The sequence below is a fragment of the Dipodomys ordii genome, unplaced genomic scaffold (genome assembly GCF_000151885.1).
Source record: "Dipodomys ordii isolate 6190 unplaced genomic scaffold, Dord_2.0 Scaffold58, whole genome shotgun sequence".
Classification (NCBI taxonomy): Eukaryota; Metazoa; Chordata; class Mammalia; order Rodentia; family Heteromyidae; genus Dipodomys; species Dipodomys ordii.
Window position 1 is genome coordinate 1,242,241 of NW_012267274.1, and position 16,744 is coordinate 1,258,984.

Below are 16,744 nucleotides of genomic sequence, written 5' to 3' on the forward strand. Positions count from 1 at the left end.
AGCCTCACTTCTGCCCGTGGCCTAGCGAAGCCTCCTGTGGCTGGGCACCCTGTCCGCTGTGACGCAGCCACGCTCCTCTCTTCCTGCAGACGGCCCCGGTCGGGCCTCCAGCACTGGCTGTCTTTGGCTGACATGGTCCAGCCTGGGGAGCCGCTTCCCGCCTGCAGGCCCAGAAGTTCTGGGTGTCTGGGCTGAGTTCAGTGTTGACGTCAGCCCCCGGGGGATTGGACTTGGCATCCTTTAGCCTGGCTAAAGGCTCGGTCTCATGGGACTACTGGCAGGCAGGTGCCACCCCAAATGGGGTCCCGGGAGGCCATCTGCATTCTGTACCACCCTTTCCCCATGCAGGGGCCCTCCCTGCCTCCCCTCCACATCCACGATCATGTTCTAGAATGACTCATAGGACCCAAGAAAGTCCTTCAGCTTGGATTCTATATTATTTTCCCTAATGCTAATGACTAGGAGCAGTCTGTGGAAGTCTGCCTGGGGCCTGGCCCCCAGAGGGGCCGGAAGTGTCCAGCCCTAGCTGGACATGCTCCCCACTGGACTAGCTCCAACACGCTCTCCACCTCTGTTTCTGCGGAGATGTCGCACACTGGGTAAACAACTGAACCCCTGAGCTACCTCCAGCCTCTCCTTCCCTGGGAGGCTGGGGCAGGGCAGAAAGCACCTACCACCTGGCCCCCTGGCCCACCCCATCTTGAGCTAGCCGAGCCTTCATGCGCATCACCAGCAGGACCTGGGTGTGGTCAGAAGGGCTTGGCAGAGGTGCCAAAGAGCATTTGTCCCATTCTGCAGTCCCTCGAGTCTTGTGAGCTCTGTGCCTGCACCTAGGAGAAACCGTTGGTGTGTAAGTTTTTGTTTTGCCTCAGATGCTGTTAGGAATGGTGGAAGGCCAAGCTCTCTGTGTGCGTCCAAGGCGGGCCCCTGAAGTCATTCATTGTGGGGACAGGGATCGTCCCCGGTCCAGGAAACAGTCACGTGCAGGTGGTGCAGTTTTCTCGGGGTGGAAGACTCTCTGAACACATAGGGCAGGAGGTGGTGTGGGTGGGAGGAGATGGCAGCTAGGCTCAGCCGGTTCCCAGGGGAACGGCTGAGATGGAGAAGCAGTAAGTACGGACAGGCTCGGAACTGAAGGGAGGAGGCAGAGTTGCAAAGGCCCCACAGGGTCAGAAACACCCTGGCATTGGCCCCTCCAGGCAGCGCACCCAGCCCTCTTCCCCTAGACTCACAGGCCCAGTGGAGAAAGGGGCTCTCTGGCAGAGTCCCACTGGAGCAGGAGATGTGTTATACATGTCTGCCGGCGTGCAGAGGCGACATTCTGTAAGAGCACTTTTGAGTGAGAACCAGATCTCCTTGCTAGGACCTCTGCAGCATCACAGAGGAGATGAGGGTGTTTCTAATGTTTCCCTTGAGTGCTCCATGTTGTGTGCTTCTAACCTCGGTTCCCCTTGAGCCGCATGTCAGCGCAGGATATGCATGCTGGAAGACCTCCCCCTCCCCCAAGGCTGGACAGGGGCACCTGAAATTTCAGCTGCAGGATGGAGGGACCTGTTTACTGCAGGGTGAGGGGTGGCTGCTGGGTGCTGCTTCTCCTGCCCTCCTCCAGAGTCTTAGCCCCACACGCATGGAATCCTGGGGCTCAGACTCTCTCCTGACCCTGCCAGGAACTGGGCCAGGACCAGAGCTCATCAGCCACCGAGGGGAGTGGAGGCCGCCGCCTCTCTGACTAGCTCAGCTCACCACCACCATCCCATCAGGCGCTCCCGAACCCCCAGCGGCAGCTTCATCTTCTACCTTCCTCTTGGTGGCCCATCTAGAAATGCCCCTGATACCTAGGGACCCTTACCTGGTCTCCTTGTCACCTGAGCACCGGCCCCACTTGGCAGGGCCGGTGGGAGGGTACAGGAGGTCTGCTCAGGTTAGATCCGAGCGAGGACTGTCTGCTGGCAGAACTGAGACCACAGACAGAATTCTTGTATGGAAACTTGGCTGCTAGAAGGTTCCGTGTAGGTGGCACTAATGCAGCCTCTGAACAGAACACTGTCAGCTCACAAAGCTGGCCGAGCACAGCTGGAATCACAACAATGAGGAGGGAAATTCTGGAAACTAGTCAAAGCACATAACATGAATCCAATTGTTTTTACCCTTGGTTGATGTTTCATTGCAGTTGCATTGCTAATCAAATTGAAGCTGGGTAATGGGGTGTTTGAGAAGACAGAAGGGTAAATAAGACCCTAAACCTGCAGCAGAAGGAAACTCATGCACACACACACACACACACACACACACACACACACACACACACACACAAAACACTTTGGAAGGTGAAAACACCTAGTAGTTTTCTGATTTGCATCTGCTATGGAAACCACCCCAGGAAGCAGGCAGGCTGCGGCCATGTGCTTAGAAGTAGGAGAGGAGAAGGGGTGGGGCCCTGGTCACTCTGTCTGCTGCACCCCTACTGAGGTCACATGCCCAACACAGTGGCAGCATCCCCAGTCACCCCTATCTGGTCTCATTGCCAAGAAAGACAGCCAGATGCCTGGCCTCCTCGGCATAGCTGGGCAGCAGGAGCCCCTGTCTGGGCCCAGGAAAGAAGAAAGCGCCAGCTCACCAGCGTGTCTCACTGCTGGTGCCAGTTTAACCATTAGAAATGGGTTCGGTGTCCAGCCAGCTCTGCAATTTCAAAACACACTTAGCCTCATTCTGTTGGATGAATTCCAGGATACCAGGATTGAGATACAACCGTTGAAGAAGAGGCGGAAGGAGAGACGTCCAGGCCTCCTTCCGGGCAGGGTGAGCAGGGCGAGGCCCCGTCCGCCTCCAGGGGACGTGGCTGAGCTTGTGTGGGGATGAAAGCTGCGATGGATCTGAATTTCCTTCTCAGATCTGCTCTTGGCTTTGGTTGGCACTAGGCTTCACTCTCTCAGTGACTCTCTCTGCCATTCTCTTCTCTCTGTAATTTGGCATTTGACCCAAATGATACTTTGAAAGGATTAAACAGTCTCTTGGTGGGAAGTAATTAAAATGATTTTCGTGGGAGTATTGATGACATGGGAAAATTTCAAAGGTAATTATTAAACAAAGTGTAAAATCCATGACCTTTCGGCTTGACAAAAAAAATGCCAACATCAATGACTTATTAGCATTTTAGATGATCTAAACAGATTATGAATTGATAAGTAACTGGATGCTTCCATGGAATTTTGTTTTACAAATGTCCGTTGAACAGTGGCCTTGGCATCCTGTCTTCAAAGACTCCCAATTACAGAAAGTGAGCCTTCCATTAGCCATCTAGTAACGCCTTGTGAAGTAACTGGGAGAGAGCTGCATGCTTTCAGAGAAACAGCAGCACGGCATGTGGCTTTCAAAGGGCATTCGCGTTCCCTCAGCAGGGGCCACCTCCTGGCCAAGACATTCTTGTCCTAAGAAGCAGAGCTAATAGGCAGGAGATTTGTGTGTGTTCCTGTGGTGTGGATGCCGGGTGTCCTCGCCAGAGGCCAGTGACTTAGTTCATACTTCTGTGGTGGGGGCAGGAAAGGCACAGAGAGGCACAGACCACTGGGAAAGCTGAGTCAGTGCCCCACAGCACCTGTGCCATGTTCCGTGTCCCAGGAACACTCCTTCGTCCCCTTTGTTTTATGTTCACAGCACAGCTTTAAGTCTGACTTTATTGAATATACCATTAGGTGCTAAAGATGTCTGTCAGTTAATGTGTAACAACTAGCCTATCAGGTTTGAGACTTTTAAAATAGATTCTCTGGATTTTTTAAAGCAATGTTGACTCTGTTTGACTTGAAAACATTGAATGTGAGAACATCTCTTTCCTGAAGTTGATTGGGGGAGGGGGAAGTAAATGCGTGGCATCTAAGGGGAAAGGTGACAGGCCTATGGCTGTTAGGAGAGATGCAGGCTCCGCCCACAAGCACGCATCCCTTGTCCTCACAGAGGAACTTGGCACTCGCTGACACTTGCCCTGACTTAGAGACAGCTTCAGGACACTCTTCCCGAGTACATACCACTGAGGGGAAACCAAATGTCACTTTGTCCCCTTTGCATAATTGAATCTTTTATTATGTCGGGGAAGGGACAGGAGGGGCACCCCTGCCAGGGAGGGGAGAGGAATACTGGATTAAATGTCAGCATGCTCAGTTACCTCGGGCAGCTGGGGGAGGGACCACCGTTCAGACCCATGCGTAGGAGATCTCTGGGGGTGGCAGCCAAGGGTGGGCAGAGAGAGGAGCATATGACTCCCACTCCCTTCCGCAGTCTCCAGGAAACTGCTCCAATCCCCACACGGTACAAGCCCTGGAAGACCACTGGACGCAGGCAGTTCCCGGTCATTCTGCCTGTCCGAGACAGAGTAGGGGAAAGAAAAGCTGGGTGAACAAAAAGCTGTGGGGATGAAAATTCAGAGGAATGAGGGGCATGGAACATCAAGGGGCCAGAAAGTCAAGATGGCACTGCTGGGGCTTGTGGTTTGTGGAGAGCCAGTGAAGCCGGAGCAGCCTAACATCTGATGGATGCATAAGCTCTGGGTCTCCTCGGCCTGCTGGCCAAGCACACCTGACAGGACCCTCAGTTCTACCCGGGCCAGCCCCTCCTAGAGACCAAGCCTTAGGTAGAGAAACACAGTAAATGGCGGGGGTTGCTGCCGGCCTGCTGAGGAGACCCAGTGAGCTGCAGGCTTCACGCAGAAGACGGGCCCTCCCAGGACAGCGCATGCAAGGTGCTTCCCGGCGATTGGAGGTGGGGCGGGGGAGGCCAGGTGGGAGCTCTCCCTCCCAGTGAGCTAAGATGAATCTTGAGAGAAGCTAAGTCTCTTGTAGCCTTCAGAGCTCAAGAACAGGGAATTTGTGGTTGGAGGGTGAGTGTGATGCTCTCTTCTACCACAAAGCAACTCAGTAACTGACTCACTGTTCATTAGCTCCAATCCAGGTCTTCCTGTATTAGGGCAGCTCAGTGTGGATATCCTGTACCACACTTAAATAACTCTGACAAACTAATTACCTCCTCAGGGAAATGGGGACATTTAGAGAGAAGAGGGGTATGGAGGCCATCCAGGAATTATGTGGCATGATTTAAAAAAAGGAAGCTATCTCTGTTACTTAAAACAGGCATAAAATGATACATAAAATTAATTTTGCATGTTATAGCTGGCTCCGTCTAGTTGAAACCAACCGTAACAAGTGGATGGGCAGATTTCTCCTGGGAGCCACATTTATTTACCTGCCACCGGCCCTGTGGTTTAATTCCACACGTATCCCCTGGGCACAGGAACTGGCTTTTTGTAGCCTGGATATAAATGTGCATGGTGCTAACTCTCATTTCCTCTCTCCGGCACTAATGCCCGATTAAGCCCCTAATTAGCTACACTCCTCCCTGGGTTTAGAAGTTGGGCCTTGGTGATGTATGCTCAGCTTTGCAATGACAGGCTATGAGAATCTCTGCACCCAAGGACCTAGAGTTAGGGGGGTGATGCTTCCCGAGCACTGAGTTTACAACAGACACTGATGACGACCTGGGAGAATTTGGCCAAATGAACATGTGTCCAGATGGAAGGTTCTTTTTTGTAAACTAGACTTTTTGTGTGTTTGTTGTTTGTTTGTTTTGGTACTGGGGAACACATCTAGGACTTGCACTTGCCAGGCAAGAGCTTTGCCATGGAGCTACATCCCAGCTCATAAACCTTATTTCTTAATGAGCAGCAATGTTCAGGATCGGGGGGTGGGGGTGCTTGGTGAGAACAGGAACAGGTCCTATCATCAGAGGGCTTTGGAATCATCACCTCCAGGTCCTCCTGGAGGGTTAGGGTCCCCTGTGGTCCCGTCCAGAAGCCAGGGTCTCTGGGGACCCTCCTCCAGAGGGGCCCCATGCCCAGGATCTGCCTCACACGGTTCATCCTAGGAGAGTCTCAGAGCCTGATTTATTGGCACACCTTCACCGACAGGGCCATCTGACGCTCCTTTCCACCTGGTCAGGCCCACCCAGCCTCCTGTTTAGACCCTAGGATGTGCCCTCAGATGAGTACCCATTTGACAGGAGAGCTGTAGTGGCGGCCTGGCATCCACATCTAGCATCCATTGTTCCTGAATTCTCACTGTGCATCTTAGGATTTTGGCCCATCTCAAACTAGAGCAGCCCGTCATCTTCACTTGCCTGTCCTCCTGAGCTTCCTGTTCCCCTGGCCCTCAGCTTCCTGTTCCTCTGGCCCTCAGCTTCCTGTTCCTCTGGTCCTCAGCTTCCTGTTCCTCTGGTCCTCAGCTTCCTGTTCCTCTGGTCCTCAGCTTCCTGTTCCTCTGGTCCTCAGCTTCCTGTTCCTCTGGTTCTCAGCTTCCTGTTCTCCCTAGTCCTCAGCTTCCTGTTCCTCTGGTTCTCAGCTTCCTGTTCCTCTGGTCCTCAGCTTCCTCTTACCCTAGTCCTCAGCTTCCTGTTCCTCTGGTTCTCAGCTTCTTGTGAGTTAATCAGGCCCCTCCAAAAGAAGAGGAAGGAAGGGGACCAGGGAGGGGCTCAGAGAAAGCAGGTACCTCCATTGGAACCTGGCAGGCTTTAGTCCGAGGTTTATCTCATTTGTTTGTGTCCTTTTTACCCTCTTCAAGTAGATGGGCCTGTGGGATCCCAGAGCAGCCAGCTCCCAGGGGTCTTGGGGGAGGCCTTCCTGCCAGCTCAAGTGCCCATCTGCAGAGGAGAGACGAACAGTGCCCACAACTGAGATCCCAGCACCAAAATGAACACAAAGGAGAGACGAGGGTTAGAGTTAAGGTTGGGGGGACTGGTCCATAAGCCTCTACAGATGGAGACATGGCTGTGGGTCCATTCTCAAGGGCATTGGAAAGAAAGAAGCAAAGCCCACTGACAGAGGCTCACAGGCTGGGGTGCATTGCCTGGGTCTCAGGTGACCCCTCCCCCCTCTCAGGACCACGGTGCCTGTCCTGCCTGTCTGCGGTGTCTGGGCACCAGGAAGCTGCCCCTGCTTCTCCTGGGGAGACTCTGGCCTCCACACAACAGCTCCCAAGTCTTTAATGGACAGACAGAGTTGCAGCAAACAAGAAATGCTCCGGGATTTCCCACTGGGGCAAGAGATGTCCCCAAATGCTCGGTCTCAGCTAGATGTTTGTTAATGGAGGTCTGTGCCAGGAGGGCATCAGCCTGGGTGGCCCTGTTAACCTGCTTGGCGTTTCCAAACTCTAGTGTCCTTGCTGGTAAACAGCAGGCTGCAGATGTCCACCTGCCAGTCAAATGAGAGGCAGGGTAAGAATGGCCATTAACCATGCCAGAGGGCAGGCAGATTGCTCCTGCTGTGCACAGTGCCCTTCACAGCCTGGACAGTTCTGTTCTGGAGGACATGTCCAGTGAGGGACATGCCTGAATGCTTTCAAACCCAGTATCTTCACGAGAGACTGAAGTGGGTTCTCTACCCCCAACAGGTGTGTGGTCTGGACGGGCGATGACCGGGTGTTCTTCTTCAATCCCACCATGCAGCTGTCCGTCTGGGAGAAGCCTGTGGACCTGAAGAACCGCGGTGACCTCAAGAGGATCATCGAGGACCCGCCCCACAAGCGCAAGCTGAAGGCCTCAGCAAGTAAGGAGGGCGTCTGGAACCTCCATCTTTACCAGTTCTTGTTCTGTTTCTAGAGGGAAGAGATGGTGGAGAAGGCTTGTGGAGCTGTGCTTGTGGCTGCTAAGTTTGGTAGCATGTTGTACTAAAACCGACCCTGGCACGCGGTGTGCTCAGGCACCTGCATCCCGGGAGGCCTTCAGTGCCAGAAAGATGCTCATAGCACAGGCCAGGTGCACTTTCTGGGTCACATGCTGCTGGCGAAGCTTTTGCACCCATTCCAAGTGTCTGCTTATCTCCAGTGGAGACAGCAGGCCTGCATCCGAGGGTGGGCACTGTCCTCTACTCAGCTCTCTCCAGCCCACGACCACATGGGCAGGTGGCTGTGTGGGAGGAGCAAGGGTCTTTCTTAGTGTAGAGCTGGGTGAGGAGACAGCTGCTTGGGCTGGCCCTTGTAAATCTGTGTCACAGAGAGCGGGAGAAGAGTGCTCAGCATTTTCAGAAAGGCTCCTTTCCGATTAGAGCTGATTCATTTTTTATGAGCTGCTTCGTGGGGAAGCCCAACTCTTGGAGGATGTAGATTCAAATAGCAGCATTCCACGGAAGATGTGTGGGACCAGAGCTGTGTGCTACCTTGGGAGCAGAGCCGCACGGCTGAAAGGCCAGCGGTGGACAAGTGAGCTTGACCCTTCCAAAGAGTCTTAGTGTATTTTTTATGTGGTGTTTTCTGGAGTTGGTAATGGTGTCTTTGATTTCACATTCTGTGAGGCTGACACAGGGTGGCATTAGCCTAGACTTGCAGTCATCCTGCGGCATTTAGAAGGTGGTGTTATTAAAGTCTCCTTGGCACTTGTAACAGTGCACAGAGACCTGGAACTGGTTGCTCTTGTGAAGCTGTTAGTCTTTTAAGATTGAAGGATGACGAGTTCAATATGTCTGTTTCGCTTAAGATAATGAGAACATTCTCTAACTTGCTTGGGTCAACTGATACTGTTAAAAAGAAAAATGTTTTAGGTGCATACGGGGCTGTAAGATCTGTATTCCATCCCTATGTGCAGACAGTGGGCTCTGGAGCTGCTGATTTTATTATCTCATTGGTCACTTGGCATCCAATGTGAAAGTGCCACATGAGCGCACCCCTGAGCGTGTGCCACGTGAGCGTATCTGAACGTGTGCCACGTGAGCGTATCTGAGCGTGTGCCACATGAGTGTATCTGAATGTGTGCCACGTGAGCGTATCTGAGCGTGTGCCATGTGAGCGTATCTGAGCGTGTGCCACATGAGTATATCTGAGCATGTGCCACGTGCATGCACCCCTGAGCGTGTGCCATGTGAGCGTATCTGAGTGTGTGCCACGTGAGCTCACCCTGAGTGTGTGCCACGTGAGCGTATCTGAGCGTGTGCCACATGAGCATATCTGAGCATGTGCCACATGAGCGCATTCCCAAGCGTGTGCCACATGAGTGCATCCCTGAGCGTGTGCCACGTGAGCACACCCCTGAGTGTGTGCCACATGAGCGCATCCCTGAGCGTGTGCCAATGAGCACATCCCTGAGCATGTGCCACATGAGCGCATCCGAGTGTGTACCACATGAGCGCATTCCCGAGTGTGTGCCACGTGAGCACATTCCTGAGCGTGTGCCACGTGAGCGCATCCCTGAGTGTGTACCACGTGAACACCTCCCTGAGCATGTGCCACATGAGCACATTCCTGAGCGTGTGCCACATGAGTGCATTCCTGTGTACCATGTGAGCGCACCCCTGAGCATGTACCATGTGAGCACATTCCTGAGCGTGTGCCATGTGAGCGCACCCCTGAGCATGTGCCACATGAGTGCATTCCTGTGTACCACGTGAGTGCACCCCTGAGCGTGTGCCACGTGAGCACATTCCTGAGCATGTGCCACGTGAGCACACCCCTGAGCATGTGCCACATGAGTGCATTCCTGTGTACCACGTGAGTGCACTCCTGAGCATGTGCCACGTGAACACCTCCCTGAGCGTGTGCCACGTGAGCACATTCCTGAGCGTGTGCCACATGAGTGCATTCCTGTGTACCACGTGAGCACACTCCTGAGCGTGTGCCACGTGAACACCTCCCTGAGCGTGTGCCACATGAGTGCACCCCTGAGCGTACCCCAGCAGGCCCTGGGGACCAGGCCTCTGAGCCTCTGGGATATGGTGCAGAAGCTCAAGCTTACAACTGAGATTTGGAGCATCCTGCATGGAAACCAGCCAGGGCAGGAAAGCCGATGAGACTCCATCTCCAAAATAGCTAGCAAAAGGCTAGGCTGTAGTAGTGGCTCAAGTGGTAGGGTGCCAGCCACACAAGCAAACCAAAGGGAGTCAAGGCCCCGACTTCAAATCCTGATACAAGCAAAGAAAAAAATTCCTTCAAGAAACATGACATTCCAGTTGCACTGACAATGATTTTATTTGCTTGATAAAAGACGAACAATGAAGGCCAACCCCTGATCACTGCTTAACTTGTATTCTTTCAGATAATTGAGTGCCATTTTTTTTAATTTCTCAGAAAATTAGTAGGTGTGAGAAAGAATTGGACTTGTTGAGAGTCAAATGCGCAGTTGCTCTCATATTTCTCTCGTTTGGACCGAACCGGGCCAGGTCTGAAGAGAAGCAGGGAGATGTCACCTGCTCTCAGAGCCTGCCCGCTGCAGGTGAGGGAGGGGCCTGGGCTGCTGGACCATAGCCCCGTGCTCCTTTTCACCTGCCACCAGCCGTCCGGTCTCATACTTGACAATATAATTCTTTGCATTCGATAACGCAGAGAATTGAGCCTTGAATATAACCAACACAACCAGAAGTACCCGATTAGCTTCATTTTAACATACCATGGTATGTTGTCTTCTACCAACTTTAGTATGGCTGAACTAATTACTGCACATAGAACTAACATAATTTTTTAAGTGCATGTAATTACAAAACAACTTTACTTTCATTAAAGAGGAGGCAAGATGGTCTCAAGCCAGTTAGGGTTTTTATATGATTCTTAAATATATGCAAATGACCTCAATTTTTGTTTTCTACTTGCTGGGCTAGTATGAGTCTGTCTTTAAGAGCATAACTAATAATTTCCTGAGATCCAACTAAAGAACTTTTACAACCAAATAATTAAGGCAGAAGGTGTTTCTGGAGGCTTAGTGACTGATAAGGAGGCCCAGTCGATGGTCTGTGTCTCTGCCCTCAGTCAGGGCTGTGCTTCTGGGATGCCTTTGGCCATCATTCATCACAGCTTATCAAACGTACTGGGCCTCCTTAACCAAACCGGCTCTGGGGAGGTTGTCTTGGTGGGCAATTATGTTTGGCATTTTGTTCAGCGATCAGCCTTTCTAGAGTGGAACACGTTAATGCCTGTCCCTAGCGTGAGATGTGACAATTAAGCATGCTGGCTTTCACAAGGCAAATGAAAGAAATAGATGTTGTAAGATGGAAGCTCATCTAACTGCTGGTGTCTGTGTGTGTGTGTGTGTGTGTGTGTGTGTGTGTGTGTGTGTGTGTTCTAAGCCATAGCATTCACCAGCGGCTCATAGCATTAGGCAGTTTATGAGGTCCTGTACACAGAACCTCCCGAAGTGCCAAGCTATTTATCACTCAGCAGATAAGGAGGGAGGCTGTTTTTTCATTCTCTTAGCTTTGCTGAAGGGTTCAAGTGAAAGCCTGAATTATTTTCTAATTACCTCGCGATGCATCCAGATTTTTTATGGCCCTCTAGCCTTGCTTTAGTTGACAATAAGTGCTGTTGAACGGATGTGGGGTGAGAAGCACCAGGCTTCACCCTGGGCCCATCCACTACACACGTGATTCCTGGGGATGTTACGACTCAAGTTCAGTGCGTGCTCCGCGGCCTCCACCAGCCTCCACGTTCTCCACGCTGACCCCGGCCTCCACCAGCCTCCACGTTCTCCACACTGACCCCAGCCTCCACCAGCCTCCACACTCTCCACACTGACCCCGGCCTCCACCAGCCTCCACGTTCTCCACGCTGACTCCGGCCTCCACCAGCCTCCACACTCTCCACACTGACCCCGGCCTCCACCAGCCTCCACGTTCTCCACACTGACCCCAGCCTCCACCAGCCTCCACGTTCTCCACGCTGACCCTGGTCTCCACCAGCCTCCACGTTCTCCACGCTGACCCCGGCCTCCACCAGCCTCCACGTTCTCCACGCTGACCCCGGCCTCCACCAGCCTCCACACTCTCCACACTGACCCTGGCCTCCACCAGCCTCCACGTTCTCCACGCTGACCCCGGCCTCCACCAGCCTCCACGTTCTCCATGCTGACCCCGGCCTCCACCAGCCTCCACGTTCTCCACGCTGACTCTTCACTCCACCAGTGGCAGCGAAGCCCAGCCATGCAGGTCTCGAGGAAGTCTCTGGAGGCTGGCCTGGCACCTCTGCTTCATCCTGTGAGCCTACCCGCCCCACTCACAGAGCTGCATTTCTGCCCCTGCACCAGGAGGTTTGGTACAGCCTGGTGAGAAACCTCAGAAGCAATGGGGTATTGGGCCACTGGGATGTTCCTCTGGGTAGAGGAGACATAGGCAATCACAGTACCCCGTCCTCTGTCTCCGGCCTGCCTCCTGCCATTGTTTTCCAGTGTGTGAGAAGGACAGGGCCTGGAGTAGAGAGGAAGAGAGGGCATCCTCTTGGCTAGGCCGGGAAAGGAAATGGCAGCAAGTGGCTTCCTCAAATCTCCCCAAGCCCTGCAGGTGGCTGCTGGGAGCCCTGGGAATCATTTGTCTCTGTAACAAATTACCCAAACAAGAAGTCGAAAACTAGACAAGTGGGACTGCTTTCTGACTCCAGTGTGAGGCTCCTGGGGGAGGGGCGGGAGGCATCTATCACCTGGGGCTCTGGGTGGAGGTTCCCTTCCCTTTCCTCACCTCTTCCAGCTCTTAGAGGAGCCGGGCTGGGCCTGCGGGCCGCCTGCCGTCTTCCAAGCAGCAGGGTAGCATCCAGCAGCTTCTCTAAGCCCAGCCCTCCTTCTCTCGCCTGCCCTTGGAAGGGTCCTTGTGACTGTCCGAGGCCACCTGGCTGGTGCGGGCGAGCTGCTTAGCACGTCTTGAGTGACGTGACACCGCGGAGGCCTCTGGGCTGGACATGATCCCGTTGGGAGGCCTTGGTCTGCCCACAGCCATCTTGATACCCACTTCCCAGGAGAGGGGACTAGAGAACCTAAGTTCACGCTTCAGTCAAAGAGCACGGGGCATGGGAAGTGCAGCCCAGTGGGCTCGAGCCCAGGTCTGAGAAACAGCAACTGGGCCCAGCGCCTGTGAGCTGCGTGCTGGGCTCTCAGGAGGGACAGGTGCAGGCGGCCCTGGCCCAACACCGCCTCAGCCCCGGTGGTAACAAGAGATGGTAGCGGCGCACTCCGCTCCAATTGCTCTGCAAACATTTTAGTCATTTATATTCAGGACAAATGTGAATTCATAATGACGTTCATTTCACTAAGTAGGATATAAAATTGCCCTGTGGGTAAACACAGCTGTGGCTGGTGAATGGGTCACTTTCCCAGGCATTGTTTGGCGGAGACCGTGTGGACAGGGTCTCTGAATCACAGCGGGGCAGGTGCCTGGGCCCCAGGCGGCAGGCCGCCGACTGGCACTGCTGGAGCTTCCATGGGCGGGCACAGCATTGCGGGGCCAGCGGGACCCAGGCAGTGGATTCTGCGTGGAGAGGGCTCCTGTTTCCTGAGCTCCATCGCCCTGGCCACGTCGGTCAGTCCCCGTACGGCACGTGTGATAAGGAGGTGAGGGGTACAGCAGGGAGTCCTTTGAGAGATCCCTGTACTGGCCTGAGCAGGAAGTACAGTGGGTACATGTTTAACACCTGTAGAATTTTCTAGTGGCTCTTGCTGGAAAGGACCAAGCAGGGTGTGCCAGTCCCGGACACTCTGATAACACACAGCACTCAGTGATGACCGGCCGAGGTGCTGGAGGCACAGTGCACCCGGCAGGGCTGCACCCCGCCCTTTGTCGAAGATGACCCAGTGACCAGGCACCTTTGCTCCCTGACCGCTGTGTGGGAGGGGCTGGAGAGGCGCCCGCCCCCCCCCCACACCCCGCCTCCAAGGAGCCGGGCGCCCAGGCCTGCTGCTCGCCATTCTCATGGTCTCAGACCACAGGGAGGGAGTGCAGAGAAGGCCTGGGCAGGCCGGCTCAGGAGGCACAGCCAGCGTCTGGCCTGACCCTGTGGAACACTGCATCTCTGTGCCCGGGGGGGGGGGTGGTTTTGTGGGTGGGACTCTGGGTGCAGTCAGGCTTTGGCCTGACCGCGTCTACGCCAGCACCCATGGAAGAGGCCACACTGGGCCACCAGAGCCAATCCAGACCTGAGAAGCATGACCTCCACGCGCCCAGAGAAGCACGTGACCATTTCACCCGCAAGGGCCTAGTTTCCTCATTTGCAGACAGCTTGTGAACACCCTGACTTAGGCCTGACTGGAGCAGGCTATCTCTGACTGGAACAGGCTGTCCCACTCACAGAGCCCCCCTGCCCTCCCTCGGCCAGTGCTCAGCTGCACAATCCAGGTTTCACCAGATTGACGGGTGAGAGCCACCAACACCCTGCTCCTCGAGTATCTTGCATGTGTCTTTGGCACAAAGGTCACTGAACCCTTGTAAGCCTCTGCTAACACCCAGAGCTCCCCCGAGGTCTGACTCTCATGTATGCAGATGCAAGGAACATCCTTTTGCTCTTGGGAGAACTGTCCCCAGAACCTGGGTAGCTGAAGTGGGCAGCAAGTAAGCACGGTCCAGCGGAGCCTGCAGAGGGGCAGGGGGAGGGGGGGTGTGCTCACCTGGGCAGAGACATCTGTCCTGAAGGGATGAGCTGGGGCTCTGGTCCAATTCCTGCATGCTGAGTCTGCCCTGCTGAGGTCACGCTGTAGGAGGTGCTGGGTGCTATAAGAGGTAAGGGTGCTCTAAGAAGTACAGTCCTCTGCCTCCCAGGTTGTGTCTTCCTGGGATCTGGATCCATACCTCACACCAAGGATCTCACCTGAGTGCGCATACACTTGCCCAGCACAATTCAGCTCCACTAATTCTCCCGTCTGTGCCATCCGGGGCCTTGCCTCGCCTTCCTGTGTGGCCTGATGCCATGCTGCAGCCTCTTCATGCCCAGGAAGGAAGCGTTGGGTTTTGAGACTCGGGCTCAGAGACTCTGCTGGCTCATCCAACCTCAGGCCTCAAACTCTGTGACCTAAAAAAAGTAACACAAAAGGTGCTGTGTGTGATTGCGCATATACACAGATGCATTTACAGATGCATCTCTTGTGTCATTTAATAGTATTGGAACTGCCACATCAAAAGGAACGTGCATATGGAGTTTTGGCAGTATTTTCAGGTCTGCCTTGGGGTAGAATGATCAACTCGCTTTCGCTAATGTGTTCTGCTTAGAGCCATAGATCACTGGGAACTTAACTTTCAAAACTGTCCTCCTGGTCCTGGCTGTTCCCTTAATTGTGAGTGAAAGGAACAATTTTTCAGACTGGTCGGCCTGTTTTTGTTTTGTGTTGCTGGAAAGCAGTCTAATTCTTGTTTTTCCTATTGGGTTACATGGATTTTTATAAATCAGTGTACTTGGGCCATGGTACTCTTCCAATATTTTTCTTGGTGTTTTGTTCTTGGTTTTCTTCTTGTTGTGGTAAAATATCCATGATGTGAAGTTGAACATTTACCCATGCTTGTATGTACACTGACATGGACAGTTCACACGTGGATGACCCACAAGGGGTCACTGACATGGACAGTTCACACGTGGATGACCCACAAGTGGACACTGATATGGACAGTGCACATGTGGATGACCCACAAGGGGTCACTGACACGGACAGCTCACACATGGACGACCCACAAGGGGTCACTGACATGGACAGTTCACACGTGGACGACCCACAAGTGGACACTGACACGGACGGTTCACACGTGGACGACCCACAAGGGGTCACTGACACGGACAGTTCACACGTGGATGACCCACAAGGGATCCCTGACGCTGACAGCTCTCACGTAGATGACCCACAAGGGGTCCCTGACGCCGACAGCTCTCACGTGGATGGCTCACGTGTGAGGAGCTCTCGTAGCACAGGGCACACGTGGCTATTTGCAGGGCTTTGTGCCAGCGCCACGCGTGAGGCTGCCTCATCCTCCTCTGGCACGCTGCGAGGACCTGCAGGACACCCCATGCACCCTCCCCCGGCCCCACCCCCTGCAGCTTTGGATTCTCACCTCCCGTTGCCTTGAGTGAGCAGAACGGGGCAGGATGGCTGGCCCACGTGACACGGGATCTTCAGGCGTTCCAGGCTGTGGGCACAAGACCATCCATCCATCGTTTCCCCTGTGTGCACATTCTGTAATTTGTTCACTCACTCGCCTGTCCACGAGTGAGCAGGAGAGCTGCCGGATGGCCTTGAGTTGTTGCAGTGGGGCTACTGTGACTAAGGCTGCTGTAAACAGTAGCGCATGAGATCTGTTTAGAACTCTGGTTGAGAGCGGCTGGCGTGTGTGCCAGTCCTTCACATTTCTAGCCAGAATGCTTCCATCGCTTCACACTCCCACCGGCTATTTCCAAGGCACCCGCCCTCCTCTCACCCCCTGGCTTTCAGTGTTTTCTGCTTTGTTGGCACTGTGGGTGCTTGTTTACAACCATCCTAGCCATGCAGGATTGAGTTGGAGCTTCATTCTGTTGAAACTAATAATGTTAAATGTCTTTCCAAGGGCTTCTTGGGCATGGTATTCTCTGAAAAAAAAATGACCATTTAGTCCTTTCTTGTTTTTAGCCAGGTTGTTGGTTTTATGTTGTGTGAGTGGTAGGGGTTCTATGTATACATACACGTATGTATGCATGCATGCATGTATGCTCTAGATAATAGCTCTTTATTGCACATATTTTCACATTATATGACTTTTTCATTCTGTTGGTAGAGTCTTTGATGTACAAAAGCTGTTCATTTTGACTAAGTCCAACTTATCAACTTTTTATTGACTGTTTCATCTGTCAAATCCATGTCATGCAGAGGGTCCTTTATTTTTGTTCTAAGAATTATAGAGTCTTACTTCTTACTTAGTTTCTAGTTTCTAATCTATTTTGTATTAATCTATTGTGCGTGCGTGCGTGCGTGCGTGCGTGTGTGTGCGTGGCCTTCCTCAGGGATGATCTCT

The 16,744-nt window shown here is 53.4% G+C and overlaps 1 protein-coding gene across 1 annotated transcript in view; it reads left to right on the plus strand.

The window, feature by feature from the left end:
• Tcerg1l (transcription elongation regulator 1-like) overlaps window positions 1-16,744 on the plus strand; it is a 165,100-nt gene that overhangs the window by 118,213 nt on the left and 30,143 nt on the right. Inside the window, exon 9 of the mRNA XM_013021878.1 lies at window positions 7,431-7,585. Coding sequence (XP_012877332.1) covers window positions 7,431-7,585 — 155 coding nt within the window. The remainder of the gene's footprint in view (window positions 1-7,430; window positions 7,586-16,744) is intronic.